This window comes from Mustela nivalis (genome assembly GCF_964662115.1).
Source record: "Mustela nivalis genome assembly, chromosome: 4".
Taxonomy (NCBI): Eukaryota; Metazoa; Chordata; class Mammalia; order Carnivora; family Mustelidae; genus Mustela; species Mustela nivalis.
Genome location: NC_139023.1, coordinates 118,928,312 through 118,945,170, shown reverse-complemented (window position 1 = coordinate 118,945,170; position 16,859 = coordinate 118,928,312). Strand labels below are relative to the sequence as shown.

Below are 16,859 nucleotides of genomic sequence, written 5' to 3'. Positions count from 1 at the left end.
GGTTAGTTTCTTCCAATCTCTCTACATTTGTAGTCAGTTTATCTTTTTCCATGATTTAAATTGATTCTATAATACATACAATAATATCTTGTTCAAAATTGTATTTAAGATTAGTCATAGAATTTGGAAAGTAGATATGTATTAAAGAGACTCTGTGACTTGAGTTTGTCCAGAATTTCTCAGTCTCTCCTCAAATAAATTAATATAAAACAATAGCACAAGATATTAAAAAGCATATAGAATCTTTATCTTATAATTGCTTTTTTCAAAATTACCTCTTAATTTATAGGTGATCGGGTCCTTGCTGTCAATGGAGTTAGTCTGGAAGGAGCTACCCACAAGCAGGCTGTGGAAACGCTGAGAAATACCGGACAAGTAATAATAGCTCATTATACCAACCTTTTAAGATATGTTAGAAGCACATAATAATGTGTGAATAATATTTGTCTCGCTTATGTCTCCAAATTTGTTAGTCAAGAAACCAAGCCTGATTCCTGTAAATGTTCTGGTATTTTCTTTTCCTTCAAATTGGGAAGCAAGTATTATGACAGAGATTTTTCTAGCCCTATTATTACTAGATATGACAGGAGAAATGGTGGGGATTGCATTTTTAAAATTTTTGTAAACATCTACAAATACCTAGTGATCTTCATTTCTAGTCATTTTTCAGCCAAAGGCTAAATTTTTTTTCTGAAGTTTACCAAATTATTTTTAATGGTCTGTATATTATAGTGGTAATTTTATTCTAGTGCCCAAATTTTCTATAACATGTTTATGTTCATTCTAGAAGACAAAATTTTTTTTTTTTTTTTAAGAAAAAGCGAGAGAAGGGCAGAGGGAAAGAGAAAAAAAAAAACCTTGATTTTGAAATTTTCAATCCCTTGCTTTGTTTCTTCATTTTTTTTCTTCCTCTACCTATATTTTGGTGGACTGAGTAGTTACCGTACATGATTTTATACCAACAACTATACCAAAAAAAAATTATCTACTTTCTTATAATTCTTCTTAGTTAATGAAGTGCTATTCCATTTGTCCAGGTGGTTCACCTGTTATTAGAAAAGGGGCAGTCTCCAGCATCCAAAGAACGTGTCCCCCTGTCCCCACAGTGTACCCTTCCAGATCCAGATGCCCAAGGTCAAGCCCCAGAAAAAACGAAGAAAATGACTCATATCAAAGACTACAGCTTTGTCACTGAAGGTCAGGCCTTGAGAGACTGTCATCTCACCTTTAACTTCTTACTGACTTACTCAAAATTTAATTTTTATATATTGGATCATAATTCATGGCTGAGTTTTCTCTAATTACTCTTGTCAACTGTAAATAATCTGATGGAGCACTATAGCAATTTTTTTAAGACACCTATGTGCACCTCTTAGAGTTTGAAAGACCTTGGTTAATGAAGTCATACATAAGACAAATTATGGCCACCTAATAGTGCTTTCAATAGTGTAAAATTCAAATGAAATTTTCAAAGGAAAAAATAAATACAAATAATTGCCGAGAATGGCTTTAAATCCATATGAAACCTTGACTCTTAACATTTTCTATATTTTGCTTTAATTTTATGAATCTGTCAAGCTAACCCTAGGCAGAAATTCGCCTCATAGTTGCCAGATAGTGGTCTTTCTTAAAAATTTTGCAAGCCCCTTGGACATAACACTGCTTGGTAGGAAAATAAGAAAATTAAGAATGATGTAGCCTTTCGTAAGGCTAAAAATGTTCATAATACAAAAATATCCTTTATTCTGAGATTCCATTTATCTCATTTTTAGGGGCATAGATGTCCTTTACTTTATAAATGATGGTGGTGGTATATAGTCATTGTTGTCTTTTATTTTAAATCCTTCTTTGATTGCCAAATGTTAGTACCTCTGAATTAGTCACAAATATAAGGAGAAAAATTAGCCCAACCTGTATTATTTTATCTCATTATGAAAAGAAAATTAGCATACTCACTTTATCTTACTACCTGGTATTCTTTATTTTTTCCATCACTCCTTCTTTAAATGTGTTTTTTCATTCTTTACTGGTTATTATTCTTTCAGCTTATTTTGTTGATGAGAATTTCTTCAAAATGCTCTTGCAGCTTACTAGAGTAAAGTATGCCTCACTAAAACATTAGAATAGCCACTTACTTTCCTCTACCCTTCTCTAACATTTGTTTTGCTCTTCTTACTATCTCTCTCCCATTATGTACCCAAATTTTCCTCATTCCTCTCCTTTCCCAGATTTTTCTCTTTTTTTTTTTATGTTATTCTACAGTCTTTTAAAATACATGGGATTGAAACATGATTTTATTTTCAGAACCTTAATATCAAAACCCTCTCCTGTTCAAGTAGCTTAGTTCATTCAGCTTAGTTTATTAAGTTTTCTTAACAAAAAAGAGTGTGAGGTAGGATTTGAATATAGAATAAAAGCACAGTAAGTGCCTATAAAGCTGTAAATTATCTGAGGAAATGGGCTTTTTTAAGATGTGTCTTAAAGTATATTTGTGTGTGTGTATATTAATATGTTAATCTCAAGATAGCATGTTAAGAATATTTAAGTTTTTTGTATCTTTTTTTTTTCTCTCCAGAGAATACGTTTGAAGTAAAATTGTTTAAAAATAGCTCAGGTCTAGGATTCAGTTTTTCTCGAGAAGACAGTCTGATTCCTGAACAAATGAATGCCAGCATAGTAAGGGTTAAAAAGCTCTTTCCTGGACAGCCAGCAGCAGAAAGTGGAAAAATTGATGTGGGAGATGTTATCTTGAAAGTGAATGGAGCCTCTTTGAAAGGACTGTCGCAGCAGGTGAGCCTCCAGATGTTAAATGTAGCACTTCTAATAATGAGATGGATTGGCCTTTCATAATGATTTCATAATTTTGGCTGAACTGTATCTTTGTTTCTCATTCATGGTACCCCTAGGAAGTCATATCTGCTCTCAGGGGTACATCCCCAGAAGTATCCTTGCTGCTCTGTAGACCTTCACCTGGTGTGCTACCGGAAATCGACCCTGCTCTTTTGGTGAGACCTGTGAAAAGTCTGTATTTTTATAGAATAGCAGTTGAGTGATTAATTCAGCTACAGTGGTTTCATCATTGATTGATGGCTCCTGGGTTTCATCCTACCTTATTCTTTAGCTAGGAGTCATGAAGTCTCTGAGTGCATCCTGCATTTGTAATATAAAGTAATTCAGTTCACTTTCCTTTCTCTCCTTTCCCCTTCTTGAATTCTAGAATTGTAGGAGTTTGTTTTCTAAGCGTAATTAGGAAAAGATACAAAATAATGGTTACAAAACCCTTTTGTCCGGGGCGCCTGAGTGGCTCAGTGAGTTAAAGCCTCTGCCTTCTGCGCAGGTCATGATCTCAAGGTCCTGGGATCAAGCCCCGCATCAGGCTCTCTGCTCAGCGAGGAGCCTGCTTCCTCTTCTCTCTCTGCCTGCTTCTCTGCCTACTTGTGATCTCTGTCTGTCAAATAAATAAATAAAATCTTTAAAAAAAAAAAAAAAAACCCTTTTGTTCATTTCTTCATTGAACCAAACTGGAAAGCATAATTCTCATTCTGAGCTAGTTTAGATAAAAATGAAAATTATTTAATCTTTTCTGCCTTTAGGGTCGCCTGGGTGGCTCAGTCAGTTAAGCATCTGCCTTCGGCTCAGGTCATGATCCCAGGGTCCTGGGATTGAGCCCCGCATCGGGTTCTCTGCTAAGCAGGAGGCCTGCTTCTCCCTCTCCCACTCCCCCTTCTTGTATTCCCTCTCTATGTCTCTCTCTGTCAAATAAGTGAATACACTCCCCCTTCTTGTATTCCCTCTCTATGTCTCTCTCTGTCAAATAAGTGAATAAAATCTTAAAAAAAAAAAAAATTTATGCCTTTATTTTTAATTCCAGAAATTATAGAGTAAGCAATATGTTTGTCTATTTCCCTTTCTTATGTCAAGGAAACAGTTAAAGGATCCAAAATCTATTATGATGGTTATTTATAAATTACATGCTGATAGGTAGGAAACCATACGAATAATAATACAACTGAAGAAAGACAGATTTTTGTCCTGTCTACTTAAAAGAGTATTCCATTAATAATAAACATGACTCCTGGATATGAAAGGCAGGAATGTCTAGCCCCAGAAATCTTGGCTTTTATATCAGAGAGGTGGGTAGTGTTAGGACATTACTAGGAAAGCATCATTTCTGAAGGTGTATTTTAAACAGCATTTTATGAGAATTTCATTGATTTTTGGCACCAGATAAGAACTGAGTGGAACTCTCTTAATGAGTGTTAAAATTGATACAACCCTTCCAGAAAGCAATCTGGAAATATTAACAAGGCCTTTAAGAACATCCTATGTGCTGATTATTAAAGAGACAATTGCACGGAGGGGCATCTGGGTGGCTCAGCTGAGCAGCTACCTTGGGCTCATGTCATGATCCCAGGGTCCTGAGATCCAGCCCCATGTCAGGCTTCCTGCCTAGCAGGAAGCCTAGCAGGAAGCCTGATTCTTCCTCTCTTTCCTGCTTGTGCTCTCTGTTGCTATCTCTATCTCTCTCTCTCTCTCAAATAAATAAATAAAATCTTTTTAAAAATGGAAAATTATAAAGAAATAACGAGAAACTGGGGTGGAAATGTACATACAAAGAATCTCTGGATTTCTGTTAATAGTAAAAAGTTAGCAACAATTCCCATATGAAATAATTCTGAAATAAATGTAAGACATAGCCACTGTGGGATCATTACACAGTTTTATGCAGTTTTTTCAAAGCATGTGTAAGGACTTCAGAAAGCACTCATGATAGAAACCTAAATTTGAAAGTAATTTACAGGGGTGCCTGGCTATTTCAGTCAGTGGAGCATGCAACCCTTGACCTCAGGGTCCTGAGTTTGAGCCCCACGTTAGATAGAGAGAGTACTTAAAAATAAAATCCTAAAAAAAAAAATTTTTAAAAAAGGATACAAATTATAAAATATAGTATAAGTCATGTAATATTAAGAGTTGGGTTTTTTTTTTAAGATTTTATTTATTTATTTGACACAGAGAGAGAGGTCACAAGTAGGCAGAGAGGCAGGCACAGAGAGAGAAGGGGAAGCAGGCTCCCCACCAAGCAGAGAGCCCGATGTGGGCTTCGATCTCAGGACTCTGAGATCATGACCTGAGCCAAAAGCAGAGACTTAACCCACTGAGCCATGGAGGTGCCCAACAGTTATTTTTATATATGATATTTATATATGGTTTTGCTCTCCTATGAGCATAAATTACCTTTATTATCAAAATATAAGTGAATATTTTAATAGAAAGTGCTGTTCAACATGTTTCTTTTCATATAAGTGTTTATTTTTTTTTAAGATTTTGTTTTTTAAAGATTTTATTTGTCAGAGAGAAAGAGCAAGAGATCAGGCACAAGCAGAGAGAACAGTAGGCAGAGACAGAAGCAGGCTCCCTACTGAGTGAGCACCCCCACCCACCCACCCCCGCCACCCAATGCAGAACCCGATCCCAGAACCCTGGGATCATGACCTGAGCTGAAGGCAGCCACTAAACTGACTGAGCCACCCAGACATCTCCTTTTTAAGATTTTATTTATTTATTTGGGTGAGAGAGAGCGTGCATGGGCAGAGGGAGGGGCAAAAGCAAACTCCCCTCTGGGTCAGGAGCCCAACTCAGATCTCCATTCCTGGATCCCCAGATCACAACCTGAGCCGAAGTCAGATGCTTAACTGACTGAGCCACCTAGGCGCCCCTCAATTAAGTGTTCTGAAGTTAATATAAGTCATCAAACTCTTTCTTTTTCACTGTGTGCATCACAGACGCCACTGCACTCTCCAGCACAAGTGCTCCCAAACAACACGAAAGATTCTTCTCAACCAGCATGTGTGGAGCAGGGCACCAGCTCAGATGAAAATGAGATATACGACACAAGCAAGAAATCATGCACATCCCCATCCAGAAGAGACAGTTATAGTGACAGTAGTGGGAGCGGAGAAGAGGACTTGGTGAAAGCTCCAGCCAAAATACCGAATATGAGCTGGAGTTCATCTTTGCATCAGACTCTTAACAACATGGTATCCCAGGCACAAAGTCAACATGAAGCATCTAAAAGTCAAGAAGATACCATTTGTACCATGTTTTACTATCCTCAGAAAACACCCAATAAACCAGAAGGCGAGGACAGGTATTGTCAATATTATGGGTCACACTCAGAGCAACTGGTTATTGTGAGTAATGGGAGCAGCAACCTGCATTTCTCTAAGGATGAAATACGTCTGTGTGTGAATGAGCTTCACAGTGATCAGTCAGATGATGACTGTATTAGGTATCTAGTTACTGTGCCTGATGGTGTTAGTTAGCAAACCAATAAGCTCTTTAGCCTTTTAACCTGAGACTTGCTGATCTCTTGAGCATATATCTCAAAATCGGGAAAGTTGTTTGCATTTCATCATCATTCATATTACTTAAAGAGAAGAGACCTATTTAGATAGTGATGGACAGGAGAGTAGGGAATACAAATATAAACAGAAGTGGTTGGGAGGGAAGAGACATAGAGTTTAAGAAGGTCGGATATAAAACTGCAGAAGGTGGGGAAAGATGATTGAAAGAACAAAGGCAAGAAGAAAGACTACATTTATACCTCTAACAGTTACTCACACATTTTATTGTTTGGCTACATCTTTGTGTATATATCCCATTGCAACCATATTTGTTGAAGTTCTTAGGTGTTTGGGGGTTTTTACCCCACTGTACCATCAAAAATAACTACCGAAATGAGACTTGCATTCTTTTCTTATTTCTTTTTTTTCTTTACTCTGCTGAAACACACATTGGGCTTCTGATAACATTAGCTTCAGCCTTGAATTAACAACTAGGAATCAAAAGTATATTTACTTGACCTGTCTTAGTAATTTATGCAGCTTAAAGAGCTTCATAATACCCAGACAGAGAATAAAAATTGGTAATGTTAGCATATAACAAATATAAAATAAATTCATAGTCCAGAGGCAGGCAAAAATCCAGAGTCAGGATCACAACCAAATGCAGCCATGAATATTTGTTAAGCATATTCTGTGTGTGGCACAAACTTACTATATTAGATTGAAATGTATTTGAAAATAGTCTTGCTTCTTTGTGTAGCAATCCTCCTTCCCCTCTACCATCGGACATGACTCTTGGACGAAGCTATCAACCCCAAGCAGAATCTGCTTGCACTAATTCAATGGATAAATATCATATATATCACATTTCTGAACCAGCTAGACAAGAAAACTTGACATCTCTGAAAAATGACTTGGAAAACCACTTTGAAGACTTTGAGCTGGTGAGTTGTTTCCTCTGTATTAAGAAAACTCTATATTTTCTCAAGTAAGGATTAAATGAAATATATGTAGAGCACCTAAAATAGTGTCTATTTCCCAAATTCTGATGAGGTGCCTATTTAATTTTTAATCAACTTTGAATGTAATTTTTTTCTTATCCACACTTTTGTGTGTGCCCAAATGGAATCCTTTACATTGCACTAGGACTTCTAACCCTTACATTCAGTTTGGAAGCCAAATTTCCAAGAATAATATCCTTTACATTGATTGAAATCAGCCTTTTTCAATATTGTTTTTATTATTCAAGTAATAAATATTTGTTATAGGAAAATTAAAAAACAAAGAAAAAATGATTAAAATCACTGATAATCTCACCACCTAAAAATCATAAATATTTTGGAATTAATCTCTCCAGATACTTGGTTTGCGTGTGTGTGTGTGTGTGTGTGTGTGTGTGTGTGCATGTGTGACATCTATATCTTCAGTTTCATCTTCAGCAGTAGAAAATAATCTTTTCTCAGAGAGAAGAAAATCTTTGAATGATTTCCTTTAGAAAAGCTATAAGCGGGGGCACCTGGGTGGCTCAGTGGGTTAAAGCCTCTGCCTTCAGCTCTGGTCACGATTGATGTGGGATCGAGCCCCACATCAGGCTCTCTGCTCAGCAGGGAGCCTGCTTCCTCCTCTCTCTCTGCCTGCTTCTCTGCCTGCTTGTGATCTCTGTCTGTCAAATAAATAAATAAAATCTTTAAAAAAAAAAAAAAGAAAAGAAAAGCTATAAGCAACCTTCATATCTTATTCAAAATCTTTTTTTAGAGATTTTTTTAGAGATTTTTTAAATTATTTTTTATTTTAAAAAATTTATTTTAAATTTTTTAAATTATTTATGCAATTAAATGAAGCTGTAATATTTAGTCACCCAAAGGCTTCATGTTTTTACAAGAAAACCTTTTCTTTTATGACACTTGGTATCTATCTTGACTGTTTAGAAATATATGAAGAATTTTTCTGAACCTTCCACGGAAAATGTGTTCTTTGATCGTCAAAGTATAACCACTAATGAATATGAGTCCTTGTTATCCTGAAAATACAAAAATTGAAGCATGAGGAGGTTTTGTCTCCACTGTCTTTAGACAAATACATAGTACTGTACCTAAACCCAACTTTAAATGGTTATACATTCTATCTAGAATCAGATAGACCTAGCTTCTTCACTGGGTTAAGCTCAGTAACCTTTTAAAGTTTACTTTAAACTCTGTGTTGATGGGCAAAAATAGACAACCTGAAGATTCACTGTTTTCTTTCCTTAGGAAGTAGAACTCCTCATTACCCTAATTAAATCAGAAAAAGGAAGCCTGGGTTTTACAGTAACCAAAGGCAATCAGAGTATTGGTTGTTATGTTCATGATGTCATTCAAGATCCAGCCAAAAGTGACGGAAGGCTCAGACCTGGGGACCGGCTTATAAAGGTGACTCGTTACCAGAATGGATTTGTACAGATATAGCCAAAAACTAAGCCAAGGCTGGAGAAGGAAGAATAAGAGGGTTGAGTTCATGTAACACTCCATTTATTGTTTGGTTTATACTTCCCATCTCCACTTCTTAATGATAAAGCCTTATATAGTTAACAGTTTCTTACAGTTGAATGTAAGAATACTTACAGTTCCTTTTTAATTAGGAAGGAATGTTTACAGTTCCTTTTTAATTAGGAAGTCCCTCTAATCTCAGTTAAAGCATTAAATAAGCTATCTTGGGTATCAGGGACAGAAAGTTTCTTAAACTACTATGAGGATAAATTTCCTATATTTGCAAAATAATGATGCATTTGTATTTTACATTATTACTTTGTGTGTAATTATTTGATCATTGTATTTATGATTTCCACAATAAAGGGAATTCACCATAAATTGGAGACCACTCTCTTACTGACTAATATAGGTAGGGAGATTACTATATTTCCATAGCAACTTCTAATCCTGTTTTGCCTATTTCTCATTTTTGTAGGTTAATGATACGGATGTTACAAACATGACTCACACAGATGCAGTGAATCTGCTCCGAGCAGCACCCAAGACAGTCAGATTAGTTCTAGGACGAGTTCTGGAATTACCCAGGATGCCAGTGCTGCCTCATTTGCTCCCTGACATCACATTAACATGCAACAAGGAGGAGTTGGGTAATGCACATTCAAGCTTTGTGTGGGGTGATTTTCTTGGCTAGGTTAAAATAGTACTCTTAAGACTAAGGAAACCAATATTTTCTATTCCCTGAAGGTTTTTCCTTATCTGGAGGTCATGACAGCCTTCATCAAGTGATATATATTAGTGATATTAACCCGAGGTCAGTTGCAGCCATTGAGGGTAACCTCCAGCTGTTGGACATCATCCACTATGTGAATGGAGTCAGCACACAAGGAATGACCTTGGAAGAAGCTAATAGAGCGTTAGACATGTCACTTCCTGCAGTGGTGCTAAAAGCAACAAGGTACTCTGCAATTACTTGTGGGTTTTGTGTGTTTGCACAAGTGCCAGGCTGTTAATTACACTTAGGCTATTTTAAAAAGCTACTCCTAAATTAGTAACTCACAGCTAAACTGGCAAGAATTAATAAAGTTAGAACAGACTTTTTTTTTTTTTAACATTTTTTATTTATTTAAGTAATCTCTACACCTGACTTGGGGCTCGAACTCACAACCCCAAGATCAAGAGTCACATGCCCTTCCAACTGAACCATCCAGGCACCCCCAGAATAGATTTGCCGATAGGAGATTCCAAGAGCACATTAAGTGGATTAGTGTTTGGTTACGTGTTTGCAGTTGCTAAGAGGGTGGTTACCATTGTCGTCAGGATGTTTTCAGTTTTAAGTAAACAGGAAAAATACAACTCAACTTGGTTTAAACAGTAAAGGGTTTATATGATTTTTTTTTAAGTCCAAAGATGAGCTGGTCTTAGGTAAAATTTGATCCGGGCTCTGGTTCCATTTTTTGCTGTTTTAAGTTATTCTTCCTTTTCTGTGTTTCCTTCATGATTGTTAAATGTCTGTGTCAGTTTCATGTCTCATACCTATATACTGCACTATCCAGAACAATCTTCTGACAAGTCTCCCCAGTAACTATGATAAAGCAAGGACTGTCTGCTGATTGCCATAGACCTAAATGCTGGTCCCTGAACTGAGGCAAAGAGATTGATTGGCCTAGACCAGTCCTGGCCCATTCCTGGAGCTGCGGCAAAGTCAGTCCTACCCAAACCTCATGTCTACAATCATTGGGGCATAGAATTATCACTTTCACTACACCTTATAACAATTTCACATTATAAAAAGTGCTAATAGGCACTTTTCTTTCACTTAATAATAGAAATAAATTAGGAAAAAAATGTATGTATTCATTTCAAACTCCTACAAATATAGTGGCTTAAATAATAGAAGTTTATTATCTTAATAGTTCTAGAAGCAGAAATACAAAGTGGGTTTCACTGGGCAAAAATCAAGTTGCTATCAGGGCCGCATTCCCTCTGTAGTCTCCAGAAGAAAATCCATATTCTTGCCTTTTCTACCTTCTAGAGATTCCCTGTATCCCTTGGATCATGGCTTTCTTCCATCTTCAAAGCAAACAGTCACAGCACTCTCCTTCTGTTGTCACATCTCTTTCTCTGACTCTGCCTTTCCTTCTTATTTCACTTATAAGGACCTCTATGATCACACTGGGCCCACCCAAATCGTACAAGATAATCTCCCCACCTTTGATCCTTAATGTACATCTGCAATATCCCTTCTACCGTTATGTAAGGTAACATATTCACAGGTTTGGAGGTTTAGAATGTAGACATCTTTGTGGGACTGTTATTCTGCCTACCACAATGTATATACAACCAGGCTTTCTGGATTACAGATTTATGTTACATTTTTATCTGTGATACATGGTGAGTTTTACATAGTATGTCTTTCAATATACAAGAACTATAATTAAATCATGTGATCATAAACATTTGTCCCTTCTCAAACTTTAAATTAGACTATGTACGTTAATTCTTTAAATGTAAGCCCTTATCTCATTCCCTCCTATATTTCTAAAAATTTGATTGGCTTGCATTTATTTTCATAGATGTAGCTAAATGTTAATTAGTGGAGGAGGAAAGTGTTCAAACAACCTGGAAAATATTTTTGTGAAAATTAGCATCTCCTCTAACCATAGATCTAGCTGAATTTTTTGGCTTCAAAATCCATTGAGTACCCTTTACCCCAGCCCTAAAATCACTTTCTTTTGCCTTTCTGCTTTTATCTTCACTGTAGTCACTACAGTTACAGTGGTGCTAGCCACAATTACTTTCCCCTTCTTTCTTCGTCCACCTTTCTCCACTACTGTATACATATCTGTCCTCTTGAGAGTCCAAGGGGTAGCTATAATGGAGAGATAGAGATTTGTCTGTGTGTCACGAACGGTACAGGGTCTGTCGTCTTACCTGACTTGCAAGCTAATAAACCACCCAGTTACTGTTTCTTGGGTGCTGGTAGAAGGTATGAAACTCCTGGGATCAGAGACAAAAAAATTTTTTTTAATTTATTTGACAGACAGAGATCACAAGTAGGCCAAGAGGCAGGCAGAGAGAGAGGAAGGGAAGTAGGCTCCCTACTGAGCAGAGAGCCCGATGTGGGGCTCGATCCCAGGACCCTGGGATCATGACCTAAGCTGAAGGCAGAGGCTTTAACCCACTGAGCCACGAGGTGCCCCGAGACAAAATATTTTTTGAGTAACCACCATGAGCAGCATGGGCAGCATGCCTTTCTGCTTTTATCTTCACTGTAGTCACTACAGTGTCAATTCCACACACCTTCTAAGTGTCAATTCCACACACCTTCTAAGTCTCCCGAATATGGCACATGTGGGCCCAGTGGATTCCTGAACATGTAGTGGGTCGTATCATTGAATACCACGAGGAGAAGAGAGAACCTGCCCCTTTATGTCACCCTGTAAGAAAACCTGCTTTTTATTTGGAGAGAGAGGCTGCCTCCTACCTCAAGCTTTCTCACTACAAACACAGCCTTGAGAGTTGGCCCAGATAAAAAGCAGTCAGGGCCTTGCACTCCTAGGGTACCCAGGAAGAGCATACAGAACCCATATCTTCTCCCAGCACTGTATACTTTAGGCAGACTCTCTTTTCTCTCAAGTACTAGCAATGAGAAGATAGCATACTAGTCCTCTGCTTCCAAGGTGCTGTCTTTTTGACAGATTTTCACATTGGGTGGTACTATCCTTCTTACGATCCTTTGAACATATATATTTTGTCTAGGTTTCACTTTAAATAATTTTTTTAAAAACACGTATCAAGGGCCTCAGATATATGAAACGTAATGATCAATACTATAATTCCTAAGTTATCTTTGAACTATCGCCTGAGTATAGTGAACTATAATTAGATCAGAATATTACAAATGTTTTAACGAGAGGGGAAATGTGGTAATGTGTTAAACTGAGACCTAGAAAAAGATCATGTAAAGAAGTGATTCTTAATCTTTTTTCAGTCAAGAATATATCTCTCCAGCTTTGCCCAGTAGCAGTATCGTAGCCAATGAGGTTTATCCGAGGCGCGATTATTGCTAAAAGAATATCTCTCTCCAGAGAATACATAAATATAAATTGATAGAGATTTTGTCTGCAGTTTCAGGGGTGCCCAGTCCTCCCTCTGAAGCCCATCTAAAATAAAATTCCTGGGGGTGCTTGGGTGGCTCAGTGGGTTGGGCCTCTGTTTTCAGCTCAGTTCATGATCCCAGGGTCCTGGGATCAAGCCCCACATTGGACTCGCTGCTCCGCGGAGAGCCTGCTTCCTCCTCTCTCTGCCTGCCTCTCTGCCTACTTGTGATCTGTCAAATAAATAAATAAAATTTTAAAAATAATAATAATAATAATAAATAAATAAATAAAATTCCTGAAGCTCAATAGTTAGCAGATGGTTCAAAGAGTATTTAAATAAATATATTAATCTGGAATTGCCTTTTCTTTCTTTCTTTTTTTTTTTAATAACACAGAGATGGTCATCCAGTAGTCCCAAGTTCTAAGAGGTCTGCCTTTTCAACTCAGTCAACAAAAGCCAACGGTAAGGATACATTTGTTTTATGACACAAGTAGTTATGCAAAGATAAATTTTTTTTTCCCAAAAGCAAGTTTGAAGACTATCACTACAGTGTTTTTATTGCCCTTCCAGAGTAGAGTTTTTTCAGGATCTCTCTAAGTGCAAAAAATTACATTTAAATTAAAACATTGAAATAGTAGAGCAGCATGGACCATGGGATTTAGGGCCAAAATAGACCTGAATATATAAGTTCTATGTGACCTTCATGAGTTACTTGATCCCTATCTAAGCCTCTATTTCCTATCAGTAAAATAAGAATATTAATAGTAGCTATCTTATAAGTTTATAATGAAGGATAAATAGAATAATAATATGTGAAATGCTTATCATAATAATTATCACATAATAATTTATTCAGACAATTATAGAATCTCTTCATTGTGCCAGGTGTTGGTGTGGACACTGTGAATAAGGCAACAAATATACAAAGTATCTGCCTTACATTTTAGCATAATAATAGAAATTGTAGTGTTAGTAATTGTGGCAGTCACTAACATAAATTTAATGCTTACCCTGGACTAAGCATTCTTTTAATTGCTTTAGTCCTCACAACAACTCTGTGAGAATAGTGTTACTATAGTCCTCCATTAATAAAAGGGGAAACTGGGACAGAGAAGTCTGACAACTTGCCCAAGCTCACAGAGTTAATAAATAAAATAATAAGTAAATAGTAATAATAAGTAAATAATAAGTAATAATAAGTAAAGCCAGAATTTAAACCTGGGGTGTCTGATTCCTTGCTCTCTTTTACATAATTGGGCTCAGTAAGTGTAGCTTTTAAATGCTAGTGTTAATATAATAATAAGAATGATAGACACAGGGGAATGTGAAATTAATGTATTTGAAATGTGAATTCAGTACTTCATGCAGAAGTAAACTTTTAGGTTATCAGGCAGTAGTATCTAAATACCAAAAGGATCTCACTACTGCAGTTCTGATTTATCTGCTAAATACTAAAGTACAACTCTTCGCCTCCTGGTCTGTTATCTTGAATGCCTTAGGGATCCTTACTACTCTCTATTAGTTCCAGTTCACATTAGAGTCGTACTACCTCATAGAAAAGTCAGGAGAGCATTTCCTAGGAAGCTCTGGGTCATCTGTAACTAAAGAGAGCTGTGCCCTGCCACCCCCCTCCTTGTAGAATTTACCCAGTGATTTGTCTTTATGGGATTCTCTGATTTGATTTCCACAGAACTGATTTCTTTATGAGTTCCGAAAATCATGTAGTTATCAATAATAGGAACCCTCTTGTAGTGATGAGAATATAAAATGGTATAGCCATTTTATAAAACAGACAATTTCTTAAAAATTTAAACATGGGCCTCCCATATGACCCAGCCATTCCACTCCTCTCTTTGTTTACTCAAGAGAAAAGAAAGCATATATCCAGACCCAGAAAACTGTCCATGAATGTTTTAGCAGCTTCCTTGGTAAAAATCAAAATCACAAACCACTCAAATGTCCAAAAACTATTGAATGAATGAATGAACCAATATATCCAAACAACAGTATACTATGTATACTAGTATACTACCTAGTAATAAAAATGGCCTGTTGAGACATATAGAAACACAATCAAAATAACCTCAAAATAAGACCCTGTAATGAAAGAAACCAGACAGAAAAGAGTTGATACTATATTATTCCATTTATTCAAAATTATAGAAAATGCAAATTATAGTGACAAAGCAGATTAGTAGTTGCTTGGAGACAAAGAAGGTGAGGGGCAGTTAGGGGAACAGGAGGGAGAGATTGCAAATAATAAACTGTTGTGTTTTGTACTATTCCGGGGTGATTTTTTGAACCAGTAGTCTATTATTGGTGCATTCTTTCAGTATTTTTTCTGGAAGTTTAATAATGTATTGTATCTCCTGGAAATGATATTAAAATGCATTCTGAGCTCTTCATAACATCATCCACATGATTATAGAAATTTATCCCTACAAGTTTCATGTCAACCTTCATCTTTCTAGGTGAATTTTTTCTTTCTTTTTTTTTTTTTTTTTTTTTTTAAGATTCATTTATTCATTTGACTGAGTGCACACAAGTCGGGGCAGGGACAGAGGGAGAGATTCTCAAGCTGAGTCCCCACTGAGCGCAGAGCCCCACACTGAGCTTGACCTCACCACCCATGAGATCATGAGCTGAGCCAAAATCACCAGTCTGCCACTTAACCCACTGAGCCACCCACGTGCCCCTCTAGGGAGAATTACTTTCAGGTCATTCTCAAATAGACGTCCTTGAATAAAGTTATTTGTATTTTTTTCTTTTCTATTTTTTTTCCTTTTTAACTTTTCCAAACTCTACTATATCTTTCAGAAAATCTCTTAAAAATATAATTTAATGAAGCAAATGATTTTTAAATATGACTTTTTAACTGTAAGAAAAATCATTTCATTTTAGTATATGTATTGAATCTTCGTGCTAATGGCTAAGACTTAAAATTAACATTTGGCTTAGACATACGTTAAAAGTTCTAGTTAGTTGTATCTATAACTTACTTTACTGTGTTAAATTGATTGCCTTTATGAAATGATATACATGGCTTGCTACCTTCCCTTAAGTAGTAAAGTGAGCATATGTCACATAACAATGTGTTATGTCTCCCATTCACTCGGGATAATTTACATTCAGTGTCTCAAAGTAAAACTATTCAGCCCAAACTGAGCTATCGTGCAAACTAAGGTATTTTCTTTCAAGAAATTAGCTTTTTCCTTGGGATAAACCCTTTTGTAATTTCTGATACCTTGTAGTTGGTTTTAAATCACTTTGTATTATGACCTCTTCTGATACACTAATAAAAATAAGAATATGCACAGAAGGGCACCTGGGTGGCTCAGTGCGTTAAGCCTCTGCCTTCAGCTCAGATCATGATCTCAGGGTCCTGGGATCGAGTCTCGCATTGGGCTCTCTGCTCTGCGGGGATCCTGCTTCCTCCTCTCTCTCTGCCTGCCTCCCTGCTTACTGTGACCTCTCTCTGTGTCAAATAAATAAATAAAATCTTTTTTAAAAAAAATAAGAATATGCACAGAAATGTGGGTTTTCTTTCATTTCTTTGATGTCCCGCTTGTGGTTCCAGCTGGCTCTTCCCTGACGTTCTGCGTTGTCCCTTCCAGGTCATCACCCTGTGGAGTCTTGCTGCAAACCTGTCCTCACTCCTAGTAATTCATTCTCCAAGGTAAGGAAAAGGCTGCCTTCTCTGTGTCATACTTCCTTAGCTATGTAACAAACTTGTTTGTCTCGAACCAAACTGATTTCACATTTGAATATTTGACTTTTTTAGATACATGTTGTGAAAGTTGGAATCTATTTTAGTGAGTTCATGGCCTTGCTAAAGAAAGCACACAGTGAAAAGCCCCCACACAAGTAACCCTCCAATATTTGGCACATGTTTAGGTCTTGTATAAGCTAATTACTTGTACGGATAGCTTTAGCACTGGGATTTTTT

At 36.7% G+C, this 16,859-nt stretch overlaps 1 protein-coding gene across 7 annotated transcripts in view; it reads left to right on the top strand.

The window, feature by feature from the left end:
- The window catches only part of PTPN13 (protein tyrosine phosphatase non-receptor type 13), a 203,667-nt gene that overhangs the window by 160,043 nt on the left and 26,765 nt on the right, over positions 1 to 16,859 (top strand). For all 7 annotated transcript variants that reach the window (XM_082726629.1, XM_082726631.1, XM_082726630.1 and 4 more), the window contains 11 exons: positions 290 to 375; positions 1,038 to 1,197; positions 2,576 to 2,790; positions 2,907 to 3,005; positions 5,784 to 6,148; positions 7,105 to 7,288; positions 8,594 to 8,752; positions 9,288 to 9,459; positions 9,557 to 9,767; positions 13,308 to 13,375; positions 16,528 to 16,589. In XM_082726629.1, coding sequence (XP_082582755.1) covers positions 290 to 375; positions 1,038 to 1,197; positions 2,576 to 2,790; positions 2,907 to 3,005; positions 5,784 to 6,148; positions 7,105 to 7,288; positions 8,594 to 8,752; positions 9,288 to 9,459; positions 9,557 to 9,767; positions 13,308 to 13,375; positions 16,528 to 16,589 — 1,781 coding nt within the window. The remainder of the gene's footprint in view (positions 1 to 289; positions 376 to 1,037; positions 1,198 to 2,575; positions 2,791 to 2,906; positions 3,006 to 5,783; positions 6,149 to 7,104; positions 7,289 to 8,593; positions 8,753 to 9,287; positions 9,460 to 9,556; positions 9,768 to 13,307; positions 13,376 to 16,527; positions 16,590 to 16,859) is intronic.